At 34.4% G+C, this 16013-nt stretch overlaps 2 protein-coding genes across 6 annotated transcripts in view; one reads left to right on the forward strand and one right to left on the reverse strand.

Moving 5' to 3' along the window:
• Positions 1-97: 97 nt before the first annotated feature.
• Positions 98-16013, forward strand: part of LOC111054534 (histone-binding protein N1/N2) — a 103753-nt gene continuing 87837 nt past the window's right edge. The window contains 1 exon segment of the mRNA XM_039434953.1: positions 98-291. The gene's annotated coding sequence lies outside the window, so the exon portion shown is untranslated.
• LOC111054535 overlaps positions 5946-16013 on the reverse strand; it is a 91367-nt gene continuing 81299 nt past the window's right edge. For all 5 annotated transcript variants that reach the window (XM_039434955.1, XM_039434957.1, XM_039434954.1 and 2 more), the window contains 2 exons: positions 8659-8796; positions 5946-6550 (listed from right to left, as the gene is read on the reverse strand). In XM_039434955.1, coding sequence (XP_039290889.1) covers positions 6201-6550; positions 8659-8796 — 488 coding nt within the window. In that variant the 3' untranslated portion in view covers positions 5946-6200. The remainder of the gene's footprint in view (positions 6551-8658; positions 8797-16013) is intronic.

A 16013-nucleotide genomic window follows, 5' to 3' on the forward strand; every position in this document is an offset into this window, starting at 1 on the left:
AATTTGATTGTTTTCCAGAAATAAATAAATTTCAGATGTAGACTTGATCGAGATGAATTTTCGTCTCCCTTGCCGTTCCCTATTCCGTTCCTTCTTTCATTTTCTCGGCCCAGCTGCTAGAAATTTTGCCCGCGTTTGCCTTGTAAACTCCTTGTGAACGTTTAAATTTTACCTGTTTTGAGCTTTTATTAGGTGTTTATTGTAATTAAAAGCACTTTTTATAAGTTTGTGTGGATTACCTGTGGAATAATTCGACTTTGGAAGTGATCGACGCCTGAAATCGCATTACTGGTCAGTTATTTCACATGCTTTGTCTCATTACATCATGTACATGCTTGCAATCAAATTTTATTTTTGTACCAAATACTATCTTATTTTAATTAATATTGTGCTAAAATCTTTGAAAAATATTAATCTGCATTGTATTTATTAATACTAAGTTAGTATTCCAGTTTATATTTACTAAAACAAGCAAATAACTTTCCAATAAATGGTGTTTGCATAAAATGGTGTAAATACCGGCAATTTGTTTGAAAGTTATTTAATAATATCTTATAATCTTAATTAATAACTTAAATAATAACTTTTACTTCTACTATTACTTCTTCAATTAACTATTTGTTGATTGTTGCAGTGGTAGGCCTATAAAACTTTCTATCTAATATCCCACAAAGCATATCCATATTAGATTGTAAAGTAATGTTGTCGATCAAGGAATTAGATATTAGTATTGAAAAGCATAATATAGTCCAGTCTCTAGTAGGTAGATAAACTAATATGACTTATTATAATCATTCAATATAGCCTAATAGATTTGCTGTTTTCCCTTCAGCCTAGACTTTTAGAGTTTAATTAATAGTGATGCATTAAAGTTTTGTTTCACTTACATTACTCATTTAGTCCTTCCAACTCACCTGTTATTCTTAACACCTCTAAGGTTGAGACCATATTAGGCGTTTTCAGATGTTTCGGCAAGACAGGAAGCTCTCTGATTGGCTTATCGGCTAATCTTCTAATTGGCTAAGCAAATTGGAGAGTTTCCTGCCCTGTGGATTCGTCTGAAAAAAAAATGCATCGTGTGGCTTGGTCCTAAATCTGTAGCTGCATCCATCTCTCATTATTCTTTCCATTAAGTTTTTGTGTAGTTAAGAAGTTGATTTTCTGGTAATTATTCATATCAAATAAAAATACTAAGAAATTGTCGAAAAAACCACAATTTATTGATAATTAGAAAGACCGATTACACTATTGTGTAACTCCGTTTTAAACTCAGTTTATCAGAGATTAACAATGGTGTAACAACCGAAACCGGTCTTTCTATCTATCAATAAATCTGTGTTTTTTGACAATTTCTTAGTATCTTTCCATTAACCAGGCACCAAGGCTTAGGTAGGTGTTATCTACAGCATAAAAATAATCTCATTCATATAATATAAGTAATTGGGCTGATTTTTTATGATTTCGGGCTGAATTTTGTAATAACATATAACTTACGTTACTAGATTTGTACTTATCTTTATTTTATACTCATCTTATTACCATAGAAAAAATATACTAAACCTACCATTGCATTATTCTAATATTTTATTACTCATACGGTACCCTGATTGAAGCTATAATTTTAGGTACTATGATTTTAATAAAACTTCATTATAATTGATTTTATATGAATACATGTAATGTTTAGGAGTATCCTCATTTGGATTTTCCCATCCATAGTTGAGTGATGACAGGTGATGCCCACGTATGCCCAAGGCTTGTGCGTGGGTAATGAAAAGAATGAGACGATGATGATGAGGGATGAGAGGACTTAGATTTAGGTGACTTCCGAAGCACCAGGAAGCAATTATAAAACTCGTAGATGATAGCTAGTGGAGCCGGCTCCTCAAGCGGTCACCCATCCAACGGAATTACTAGGCGAACGGCTCTTAACTTATCTGAGACATAGGATAGTAAGTTTGAGATCGATATACTTGTGAATAATTTTAGTATCTCGGTCTCAGAATTATACCCTTTCTAATGTACCCCAATCATTCAAATAAATAGTGTATTATTGAATCATACCCTATTCAAGTTATACCCTCATCAAGTTGTAGATCAGGGTTTAAAAGTTACTTACGTAAATGTCATTTTTGTTCACTTTACAAACAAGTTTCTAAATAATTCTAGTATCTCGGTCTTAGAATTATTATACCCTCTTGGAGATACACCCCAATCAATGTGTAGGCCCATTATTCAATCAATAATTTCCATCCGTGTTTCGGATGGACACGTTAAGCCGTCGGTCCCGGCTGCCTAAAAAGCAGTCGTTAGGTCATGTCAGAGGCCCTGAAATTGATCAGTTGCGACCTGAAAACTGTGACACCAGACCTGAGCCAGCCAGGTCACTCGATATTATTATTATTATTACTATTATTATTCAATCAATAAATGAATAATTATACCCCATCAGAGTTATATACCCTCTAGTTACTCTTATACTGCTCTGTTCATATAATTACATCCATATAATTAAAAATCGAGCCTCAAATTTTTACATTCAATAACTTTTTTATGTGTGCACCGAATTTGATGATTTTTAGTTGTGTTCGTTATGTTCAGGACCAGGTTTATGGCCTATGAAATTTATAATCCGACTTCAGGACTCTTTCCTACGGTCCTTAAAAGTTTACATGTAGTCCTTATGCGAGAAGATTTGTGAGCTGGCCACACACAGGAATAAAAATCAACTGTTATAATCATTGCGTCATACAACAGCCGTCGGTAGATAGTAGACAAGAGTGTGTGCTGATCCATAACCGCCCATGTATTTTATTCTAAACGCCACCACTAAAAACAAAATGACTGTTCTGTGAGTAACCATCCAGCAGTGCGGCCTCAGGTTAAAGTCTTACGTGCTATACGTACTAAATTATAATATTTATATACTAAAATTTTAATACTATATGTTCGAGGAGAATAGAATAACTTTCCAAATAATAAGTAATGAAAAAACAAACTGCTGCACAACTAACTAAGAACATAGGGAGTCCATATCAAGATATAAACTGATTGTTTTATAATTTTCATAAAAATATAGTGATGCATCAGATTAAGCTAAGGCTAAACACACCTGTGAAGGCGCGGCTTGGTGATACAAAGAGTTGATCTTTTGGAGATTGCCTTATCACACCTGTCCACACCATGCCAGATTCAGTGTGTGTGAGTTCTTCCATTCAAACCAATAAGCGAGAAGCACCTGGATGCAAAATGCCGCATCGCGCCTCCTCAGGTGTGCATCCAGTTAAAGTTTGTCATGAGATGCATTAACTGTTTGGCGGTACGAAGTTCGTCGGGCCAGCTAGTCTCTAATGAATCCCATACGTGTATAAGCCAATTCTTTCCTTTATTATATTATATTATTTACTTTTTGCCAATAGTGTGTTGATAAAACTAATTGTGTGCTGCTAAAACATCAGGAAATACAGGATTAAATTCAATAAATAACAGTCGAACAATCCTAATAGAATATAATATTTACTACAAGAAGCTAACAATTATAATTAAGATGCAGTAACAGTATAAAATCTGAGTAAATTCAACAAGTATCATTCCTAAATATGTGAGTCTGATACAGTATTAAACTAGTAATTGCTACAGTAAATAAGCAATTTCAAAAAAGATAGTATAGGGTGACACAGAATAACGGGAACTTTTAAAAAGCCATAAAACATTAGTGGGAAGGGCAAAAATGATTTTATTCAAACTAATGTAAAGTCAAAGACTTGCCATTTGAGAATAAATAACATCTATCACTTTTTGACAATTGGCTTCCCCTGAACGAATACACTCTTGAAATCTGTGTTGACGATTCCTCATTGATCGCTGCAACATCTGCGTTTCCTGGTCCCATGATCTGTCCTCCTGCGATTTTCTGTTTGTGGAGCTATCTCAAATCAAATGTTTCCACAACTTGACCAATAACTGTGATTGAATCATAACAGACAATTCAAAATGAAATTAACAATATCCCAGCTGAAATGTTACAGCAATCGTTCAGGAATCGTCAACACAGATTTCAAGAGTGTATTCGTGCAGGAGGAAGCCATCTTGAATAAGTAATTGTATAAAAAGTGATAGATGCTATTAATAATTCTCAAATGGCAAGTCTTGAACTTTACAAAATAAAGTCATTTTTGCCCTTCCCACTAATGTTTAGGGAAATTTTTCCCGTTATTCTGTGTCACTCTGTATTTATACGGTTTTCTACCTTTTATCTCAACATTATATTTATATGATTTGATAGGGAAAGATGCGGTTTGAATTTATTTTACAATTACAGTATTATTGTAGTTGAAATAGGTGTATTACAAATTCCTAATAAAATGTTGAAAATAGTTATAAATTTTATGCTTAGCATCATACAGTATTTCACCCCAAGCATTCGCGAGAAGCTGAGCTTATTAGTTTTATAAAATTTGATTCTATTCATTGATTATAATTCGTGTTTGGAATGCAGTTGAAATGCTTCAAGTTTACAGTTCTTAAAAAGTTATTTAATTCAAAGAAGTCTATTCTAAACTTCAGCTTGTCAAACAAAGTGAATCAGGCTCAACTCACACTTACGCGACTCAGGTGGAGAAGAGACTCGACTCTAGTCGAGAGCATGTGTTTTTCAAATGTGACAGTCGCGGAGACTAGAGTCGACTGGTCTGAGTGTCACCATTTGGAAACACATGCTCTCCACTAGAGTCGAGTCTCTTCTCGACCTGAGTCGCGTAAGTGTGAGTGGGGCCTTAGAAGTCTTTGGGTTTTGATAGATCCTTCTTCAGGCTTAAAAAGAATTACAATAATAATTATTTATTAGTAAAATGTCTTGATATCCCACTCATCATGAACTCTTCTTGTTAAGATTGAGTTCACTTCATTTCATGTTTCCATTCCTTGAGAGAATTTATTTGATGAATTACTAAGTTTCAGTAAGCTAATCTTTACATTCTCACTATAATCTTGTCAAGAATTCTACTTGGATAGTAGCTTAGATAGAATAGTTCTTCCATCTTACAGTTGTGTTCTCAATCCAATAAAGATGATAAAATGAAGAAGACATAGATATAAATATAAATAATAATTTAAAAGGTTTTTATTTATATTGAAAGTAGTCCTAAAGAAAAAATACAATATGAAGAAGAAATATATCTATTGTCTTTTAATAAATATTGTTTTTTTTTTAACTTTTATTTGTAAAAATTTGGGAGAAGACAGTTTTGGGCTATGCCTGCTGTCTTCGCCCAATCATATTATATTTATTATAATTATGATTTGTAATAATTGTCAATGAAATAAATAAATAAATGTCGAGCGTCTCATCAAATTCTAACACCATGTCATTGATTACAGTAAAATACATATAGTGAGGTCTAAGCTATAATGGCAGTGTGGAGAAAGATAGGAGACCAGCGTTGCCGATGCTCTGCCTTGCCACTGTCTTCTATAGAATATAGCTGATACCGATATATCTGATGTGATACTAACTGTTTATTCTTGTTTAAAATCATCATTTATAATATTTATATTTCAGAAAAATACGAGTATATATATTTTAATGATGTAATGATTGAATATTTTGTTAATTGATTATACTTCTGCATTGTTGAGAAACGATCTGGCAACACTGTGAAGCTGGAAAACGATAGAGCTATCTACTTTGTCCAATGACAGACAAGGATAGCAACCTAATGTTATCAGGCGCTGACTTTATAACGTGAATATTACTATAGATTCTCATTTTAATCATTTCAGGTTTTCTACAACAATAGGTAGTCCTTTCAAACATATATGTTTAGAAGATGATTAATATATCGTCATTTTCTGTTTGTATGTTTGATGGCTTGGTTGCACAATATCATACTTAATTTTGATTAAATTCCATGAGAACTGATCAGAGAAGACTTCCCTTCCAAGCATAAAAGTATAGAAGATGATATACATCGTCATTTCCTGTTTGTATCTGATAGGCTTGGTTGCACAAAAGCCTGTTAGATTTTAACCGTGATTAAATACCATGAGAACCAATTAGAGAAGACTTCTTTTCAAAAAAGCCTTTTCTAATTGGTTCTTGTAGTAATTAATCATGGTTAAAATCTAACAGGCTTTTGTGTAACTGGGCCAAAGACTTAAATTGTAATCTCTAAGTAGTTTTTCGTGTTAGGATGGTTGTGCTAAGCCAATATACTAGACGATATCGGATTGTAGCGCATTATTTTCGAAAGTAGTATCCATAGGACGCTAGTGAGCACACATAAGGTAACACCAGCCCAGCCCAGGTCTAGGGACCAGCCCTTGGTGAAGATGCGGGCAGGGTAGTACTCGGCCCAGATGGCCATCAATGAGGGGTCCAGGGCGCCCACGTTCAGGGGGGACACTCCGTCCCCAAGCGGGGAGACACCGCCGCCGGGTGGCGTCGTGGGGAGACAGTCTGGGGCTCCGGGGCCCGGGGGCGGCGGCCATTTTGGTTTGCTTTGTTGCCGTTTCAGGTGGATTATGGTGAGGGTGAACAGGGCGAATGTGGCTGAAACATAAAATAAATTGATTAGTCGTTATATTACAGCTAAATCTATTTTACAGATGAAGTTATTGAGATGTTTCAATTATTCAAATGCTAATTAATTAATTATTATTAAACGAAAATCCAAAGTAAATGCTGTAATTCACCCCGAAGACTTTTGCTACTGCAAATATTGACAACAGGGTAAACAGCTAGATGGAAATTCGATGAGCACCACCATTCAAAACCCATTTGTCAGCCCGGGAATCGAACCCAGTACCTCCCAATTGCCTGGTACTGGAGGTACTGGGTTCGATTCCCGGGCTGACAAATGGTTCTTGAATGGTGGCGCTTATCGAATTTCCATCTAGCTGTTAACCCTGTTGTCAATATTTGCAGTAGCAAAAGTCTTCGGGGTGAATTACAGCATTTACTTTGGATTTTCATTTAATAATAATTTATTATTAAATTTATATTATACTAGCAGATAAACTGTGCTCCTTAAGGGTCTAATTAAAAAATTGACAAACTGAAATCTTGAAGAATTTAAAATAGACAAATTTATGAAAACAATATAAAAACTTGTAGTACCCTGTACTATTAAAAACTTTAAAATATTTTAACGACTAGTTTCGACCATAGGTTATTTTTCAAGTTTTTATATTGTTTTTATTAATTTGTACAAAAAAGCCCATACTGTATAAGTAAAAAGTGTTTTTAAAATAGACAAATAACCATCCTCGGTAAATTAAGAACCTATATGCAAATTTTCAAGTTAATCAGTTGAGTAGTTGAGACGTAATGATGCGTCATTCGTGTATTTCCTATCCCGTATGTGTTTAAGCCAACTCTTTCCTTTATCATATTATAGATTGTAGAGAACTATTATTCTCTTCTATATTTTTTAGAGTTTATCGGTCCAAGAAGATAAAAAGTTCCACACATCTTGATTCATTCAACACGTTTAAGGGTAACCGTCCACTTGAACCGTATTCAACCGATCCGTTCGGCCATTAGATCGGACGAATTTGCCGGCCGTTAATTCGGCCGAATATGGTCGTCCATTGGAACCGTTTACATCATCAGTCTAGTTGCCAATTATTGAATTAACTACTATCATAGCCACCAAAATGTTTCAAATAGAATTATTGAGATTTTGAAAATTGAATAAACAAATATCCTTTAATTTAGTTATTCTTTACAATAATCTTACCTTCAACAAAAATCCACTAAATTAGTTATTCTACAGATGGAAATTACTGAGATATTGCAATTATTCAAATGCTAATGAATTAATTATTATTATTAAACGAAAATCCCAATTAAATGCTGTAAATCACCCCGAAGACTTCTGCTACTGCAAATATTGACAACAGGGTAAACAGCTAGATGGAAATTCGATGAGCGCTACTATTCAAAAATTATTTATCATTCCCGGGCTGACAAATAATTTTTGAATAGAAGCACTCATCAAATTTCCATCTAGCTGTTTACCCTGTTGTCAATATTTGCAGTAGCAGAAGTCTTCGGGGGGAATTACAGCATTTAATTTGGATTTTCGTTTAATAATAATAAATTAGTTATTCATTATTAAGCAATCTTTGTTCACAGATTCCTTTGAACATCACAACGATGATATCTTTTGTCTCGCATATCCCACAATGGAACATGCTCTTGAACAAAACTTATCAACTTTTCATTGTCCATATTTAAAACTTTAAAACATTACTTCAAAAAACAAACAAGACTGTGAAACAATTTTAGGTTAGGAATACTTTGTTGTCTGAGCTCGACTAGTTAGTTCGGCCGGATAGAGCCAGAAAATCCCATTCAATTCGGATTGAAAGATTGATCGGTCGTGCACTGACTTATGAACCTGTTGCAATGGACGAGCATCTATAGCTTTCTTTGTTGGGGGATCGTTCGGACGAGTTCGGTAGTTTTCGGCCGATGCTAGTTCGGACGAAATCGGTTCCAGTGGACGGCCCACCTAAACATAGTCTCCCAAATACTATTATCATTGAACGTGTCCGGTACAGTGAAAATATTTCAAGGAATTGTAATAAGCCGATTCTTTCCTTTATTATATTAAATATTTGTTAGTAATGTTATAAATTGTTACTTTTACTTACCGGCCAGTAAATACATGACGCCAGTAACTAGAACTGCGCTGATTTGGTGTTTGAGAACTCCGAATGATCCAACCAGAGCTGAGGATCCCAGTATAATCAGGCAGACTAGTGCACAGGATATCGAAAGGTTCTGCATCCCTGAAAATAATATTCTAAGATTAATCATTCAAATTTAAATAAACTCAAATTGATACTTCAATAATAAAATTATGGTACAGTGAGGTCCACGTTATAATGGTAATGGATTGATTGATTGAGTACTTTATTTATGTAGATTACAATATATACTGGCTTATACACTTATACAATAGCTTACAATACAGCAAAGTTCTAGATGAATTTACATAACGTAAACTGAGAGAGATATACGGATATACAGAGAGAGATAACGTAATGGAGAGAGATACGGTGCCGCTCCTCACTGTCTATAGTGTGGTCCACGTTATAATGGCAGTGGATAAAGAAAGAAGAATAGCGATGCCGATTCTCTGCATTAATAAATTATATTTCTACACTGTCAAAAACATAATTGTCATCGGTGTTGACCTAGAAAAGGATAGTACCACCGACTTTGTCGAATGATAGACAAGCATAGCAAAACCAAAGTTGATCATATACTGTCATTATAACGTGGACCTCACTATAGTCAATGCCTTCCATAAGGTGCGTACAGATTTACGCGCCGCGAACATGAGCAATTCACTTTTAATCAGCTGATGCCAAACTTTTTATATCTGTATCTTACCGTTTCTGTAAAAATACAGATATAGTCAGCTGATTAAAAGTGAATTGCTCATGTTCGCGGCGCGTATATCTGTACGCACCTATAGACGGCAGCTGATACAGGTTTATTAATGTAATATTAACTGTTCATTCTCGTTTAAAATAATCAATTATATTTTTCAATAATTTCATAATGAATTTTTATAATTAAGATGGAATATTTTGTTAATTATCAATTTTTCATTGTTGAAAGACGATCTAGCAACAGAGCAAAGCAAGAAAGAGATGGCGTTTTCGGTTTTGTTGAATGATAGACAAGGATAGCAATACCATTGCCAATAAACACTGCCATTATAACGTGGACTTCACTATAGAGCAAAACACAGTATACTGGGGTTCACGTTATAATGGCAGTAATTGATTGACAGTGGTGTTGCTATCCTTGTCTATCATTCGACAAAGGAGATGGCGCTATCGTTTTCTAGCTTCACAACGTTGCCAGATCGTTTTTCAATAATGTAGAAATATAATCAACAGAATATTCTATATCAATTATGAAAATGTATTTTTCAATCATTGGAACATAAGATAGAATTGCCGTTTAAAATAATCAATTTTATCTTAGTTGAAATTACATCAGATATACCGGTGAGGTATATGCAAATTTTCAAGTTAATCAGTCCAGTATATGCGTCATTCGTGAATTTCCTATCCCGTACGTGTATAAGCCAATACTTTCCTTTATTGACCGAGCGAAGTGAGGTCTAAGATTCAAGTCGACGGTTTGGCATTTCTCTTAATGTTTATATGTTGCGCATTTTCGGCGAAACGCGGTAATAGATTTTCATGAAATTTGACAGGTATGTTCCTTTTTCAATTGCGCGTCGACGTATATACAAGGTTTTTGGAAATTTTGCATTTTAAGGATAATATAAAAGGAAAAAGGAGCCTCCTTCATACGTCAATATTAGAGTAAAAATCAGACTATAGAATTATTCATCATAAATCAGCTGACAAGTGATTACACAGATGTGTGGAGAAGCCAGTCTATTGCTGTATTTCCATAAGGTCTATAGTTTCAATCAGGTACATGTGGATGAGAATACTGCGTGAGGTCTACTGTTCACAGAACTACTAGTAACGTGGAGGTCACTATAGTTTTGGAAATATGTGAGGTAGGCTGGTCTATAATATTGCAGCTTGGATACTTTACTGGTGTGATTTTGTGCTATAAGATTTCCTCAGGGTGTTGTATAGGCTGCATTGCTACAGTGTGGGTTTTTCTGATTATTTTCCTACTGTCCACCTTCTTCACTACTCCATCCTTCTCCTATTCTTCTTCTTCTTCTTCTTCTTCTTCTTCTTCTTCTTCTTCTTCTTCTTCCTTCTTCTTCTTCTTCTTCTTCTTCTTCTTCTTCTTCTTCTTCTTCTCTTCCCCTCTTATTTCTCCTAATACTCCCCCTCCTGTTTATCCAGTCCTCTTTTTTCATTCATATCTTTTTATGGTTTCCTTCGTATCCTCGAGTTTCATGAATGCGCCGCGTATCATTACTTTTCCATTAGAGTTTGGGTTACTTCTTCTTCAGCGCTGGTCCTTCCTAGATGGAATTTATATCTGGGAATTTTTCTTTCCTCGTTGCCGAAAAATGTTATCAATGTTTAGATTACTTTTCCATTAGCTCTGGTCTTTCCTGGATGGAATATTTATTATATACCTGGAAATTTTTCGTTCTTGTGCCAAACCGTTATCATTGATCCAGTATTGTCATGCTCATATCTTGTGTAGTAACTTGGTCAGTGTGTTATTTTGCGGTCCGTTTCTGTATCTGTTTGATATACAGTCGAACCTCTCTATAACGAACCTCCACTTAACGAAATCCTCCACATAACGAATTTTTACCTGGTTCAATGACATTTTAGAGTTTTTGCTGCTTATATACCTCTATTTAACGAACTTCGGACCTCTCAACAACAAAGTTCTCTTGACTTCAACATACAAAGTGTAGTGTGTATAGGAAGCAGACGGTCATTTTCAAGGAATTCTAGTTTCAGCAGAAAGGTCAATAGACTAAAAATAATGGCAATTCAGTTAGGAAGAAGATAGAGTGGTAGACATCAATAGAGGGTGAATCATGTCGGAAATTGAATGCAAGTTACGGAAATTGAATTCCAAGAGCTTCATTATTGTAGACCAGGCAGGTGAACGACTGGACTTTCCATTCTTGCTTTTGACACACATTTCAATTCTTTGAACTGACTATGATGATGATGATGACTGTGACGAACCAGAGGAGAAGATCCGTCAGATCAAGAAGTTCTAGAGGCTTTCAAATTATCAGGCAAGGGTTAAAACTGAAAAATAGTGTACCAGACATGTCCGACTGTTTGAATAGATGTGAGTCGTTTATCGAACATGATGTTTTATTCAAATGTAAAATTCAACCGATATTACTCACTTTAAATATAAAACAAATATAAAACAAAAATAGGAAATTTTTTTGAGTTATTATAGTATTTATAGTGAAGTTATTGACAAAATAACCGTATTTTGCGTTGCATCTAATAGTAGGTAGTGTAAAAAGTTGAAAAATATTGCTACAGAGTATGTACTTTGATTAAACTCCACTAATAGTACAAATCAAGCTTTCTGGAACTAAATTGGTGAATTTACTTATTACGTTCTACAAATATATATAATATGGAAATTTGAAAATTCATGCTGTTGGAAAAAAACATGTTTTTTTGAATATTTGTAGAACGTAATAAGTAAATTCACCAATTTAGTTCCAGAAAGCTTGATTTGTACTATTAGTGGAGTTTAATCAAAGTACATACTCTGTAGCAATATTTTTCAACTTTTTACACTACTATTAGATGCAACGCAAAATACGGTTATTTTGTCAATAACTTCACTATAAATACTATAATAACTAAAAAAAAATATTATTTACCGCCTTGATACGATATTATAAGATCCATAGGATCGTGGCAGTTTTCTTGACAGAACCTCTCAATAACGAATACCTCTCGGCATCGAATTTTTTCTCGGGATAATCGAATTCGTTATACAGAGGTTCGACTGTATTTGTATACTGTCTTATCTCACCTTTTGATTTTACTTCTATTCTTGTTGTCCTTAGGCTACACTTTATTCTATCCTTGTTAACCCTTTTCCGGCGTATAGCATATCTTCCTTCTCATTGAATATTTTCTCCTTATTCTTTCTCATAGAGTACCTACCTTTCACTTTATATTATCAGCAGTTGTAAAATCTACTATTTGAATAAATTGTTGCTCTTTCATTCCAAGGTTGTAGTTTCCAACCTCCTATTCCTCCTTCTTCTTTTCTTCTTCCTCCTCCTTCTTCTCTTCCACCTCTTCCTCATTCTTCTCCTACTTTTCTTCTTCCTCCTCCTTCTTCTTTTCCACTCTTCCTCATTCTCCTCCTACTTTTCTTCTTCCTCCTCATCTTTCTTCTCTACTACCTCTTTCTCATCCTTCTCTTCCTCTCCTCCTCCTCCTCCTACTCCTCCTTCTCTTTCTTTTCCTTCTCCTTATCGTGCACCATCTTGTGTTTTTCCGACTTATTGAATATTTAAATTCAATACACTGTAGCTGTGCCTCTATCTCTGTCTTCCTCTGTCTCTCCTGTTTGCCTTCTCTCTCATTAATAAGGTATGGAGAGATACCTTCGAAATTTTCATTCCTGTATTCTCACTTTTATCGTTTTTATTATCGTTTTGTCTAGTTGAAACAAGTTGCTCAGTGAAAACAAAACTCAGTTGTTCAAGATCTTTATTCATTTATTCCTTTATAAACTATATTACATTAATTATATGATTACTTATTTGATTTATCTATCTGTACTGTACTGGTCTTGATTATATTATAAAGAGCTTTATTAATTCTAAAATCATGGTACCCAACAACAACAGTCATTCGATCATCCGGCAATCCAATTCAGTATAACCAAAGATCAAATCAAAACATTCAGGACCTGCAGAGTTTTTTACAGGTTTTTGAGTGGTTAACAAGTTATCTGTAGAAATATTTATATATATACACATATATACATATATTATATATATTATATATATATATATATATATATATATATATATATATTATATATATATATTATTAGGAATGTTTGAACTGGTAGCTAGAACACAAGATTTCTTTTTGTAGTCACGCCAATCATTTAACATAAAAAATATGTATTTATTTTCTTGTAACACTGTTGTTAATTGGTGAATTCAATAAGTACATTATCTGTATGATAGGTAGAGAAAATTAAGGTAACCTTGTGCTATTCCTCTCCCAAATTTAGATAAGGTTACACATAGTCCGAAGTAGGTTGAATATGATTTTGAAGAATCTTACACCATTCTCTCAAAAAAGTAAAGCTCTAAATTTTCTAAGAGGAACATATTTCCTTTCAAACCCATTGTTTTCTAGCAAAATCAGTTTCAAAGTTCTCAATTCATGGATTAGTAGCTACATTGAAAATGAGAATACTCTATTAATTATGAAGAATTTAAAGTTTTTTTACAACACTAATAGATGCATAGTATTCTGGACAGTTTATGGAGAATATCCATGTCAAATTTCAATTTAATTCCTATTCTAATTAATGAGATATTGAGAATTTTAAAGCTCTTATTTCCAGTTTTGTTCTAATTGAAAGATAACATTGAAAATGAGAATATTCGATTAATTAGAAAGCATTTCTAAGTTTTTTATAACAATAATAAATACATAGTATTGTGAAACAGATTATGCACAATATTCATGCCAAATTACAATTTAATAACTGTCTCCATTGATGAGATATTGAGAATTTTCAAGCTTTAATTTCTAGTTGTTCTCATTGGAAATGAGAATATTCAATTAATATTAAACATATTTAGGTTTTCATAAAACAGGTTATGGGCAATATCCATGCCATTTTTCAATAATTTTTTACCTCTTCTAATTAATGAGATATTGATAATAATTTTGAAAGCTACCGCCAAGGAATGGAGATACTGATTACAAAGCAAACTGATGGTGGATAGTGGATAGTGCTGTCACTATAGCGGCAGAAAGTGGAACTACTTGAACGTAGTTCACAGAAACTACCGCTAGGTGTCGCGAGCTGTCCATTTCAGATTATGTTTGGCTAGCCAGCTAGAATATTACTACTGTATAGACTTCAATATTTACCACTCCATCTTTCCTTTTTCTTCTTCTTCTTCTTCTTCTTTTTCTTCTTCTCTTTTTTTCTTATACTTCTTCTAATTCTCCTTCTGCCCTATTCTTCTTCTACTTCTCCTTCTTCTGACCTATTTTTCTTCTCATTTTTTCTTTTTCTCAATTTTCTCTCCTTTTTCTCCTTCCCGTTTCTCCTGTATTCTTTTCTATTTGTTATCTTCATCTAACGGTTTATTCTACATCATCCCACTTCTTATTTTTATTTTTATTCTTCTTCTTTTAGCTGCTTGTTTCTCTTTTCTTTCTTCTTCTTCCTCTCCTCCCTTTTTCTTTTTTTACCACTTCTTCTTCCTCTTCTTCTCCTTCACCCTTTTTCCTTTTCTTTTCGCTTCTACTCATTCATCTTCCGCTTCTTGCTCCTTCTTCTTTTTCTGCTTTTAATTCTTATTTTATCCTTATTCTCCTCCCTCCTTATCCTTCTTTGTCACCTACCTCTCCTTCTTTTTCTCCTTTCTCTCCTTCTACTTATTTCTTTTTCCTTTTCCACTCATCACCTTGATTTATTTTTTCCACTTATCGCTGCTTACTTTTCCAGTCTCTCTCTCCTTATTTTCTTCTTCTTCTTCTTCTTCTTCTTCTCCTTCATCTTCTTCTTGTTCTCCGTATTCTTCTTCTTCTACCCGTTCTTAATATCTCTCTTTCTATCTCCACACTTCTCATAAATTTCCAGCACATTGCCGCTGTATTTCTGCCCCCTAACATATTTCTCCCCATCCCCCAAGTGCTTAACTATACCACCCGTCGAGATTACATCAAAAGCTTTTTCTTCTTCTTCTCCTCCACCCCCTTCTCCGCTTTATTCTGCTTTTCCATCTTCTTATTGTCGTTCTCTTCTTATTTTTCTTCTTCTTTTCAAATTCTTCTCATCTACTTCTCCCTCTTTCACCTCCTCGTCCTCCCTCACGTCTCCTACTTCTTTTTCGTCTTATTTTACTCCTCCTAATCCTCCTCCTCCTACTCCTTCGCCTTCTCCTCCTCCTCCCAAACCTCCTCCTCCTCCCAATCCTCCTCCTCCTCCAAACCCCTCCTCCTAATCCTCTCCTCCCAATCCTCCTCCTCCTCCTCTTCCACCTCTACCTCCTCCTCCTCCTCCTCCCCCCTCACTAACTCGGATTTATCTTAAGATAACAACAGCCGTAGAGTAGTCTTATGCCGATGTCTTTCACTTAAGTTTGAACAGTTTGTTGCTAAAAAATATCTCTTAAAGAAAATAAAAAATTCAGACAAAGCCCCACGTCTCCTAAAACTGACACTCTTGTGGTCTGTCTATCAAATAAACTTTCAACTTTATTTACTTAGTTATTTCTTTTCTTTTTCCTTCGGCCGATTCATCCTACAAAACCCTGCCATTGTCCCTACTTATCTACTTCGCTTTCTTT

This window comes from Nilaparvata lugens, chromosome 8, assembly GCF_014356525.2.
Source record: "Nilaparvata lugens isolate BPH chromosome 8, ASM1435652v1, whole genome shotgun sequence".
NCBI classification, from domain to species: Eukaryota; Metazoa; Arthropoda; class Insecta; order Hemiptera; family Delphacidae; genus Nilaparvata; species Nilaparvata lugens.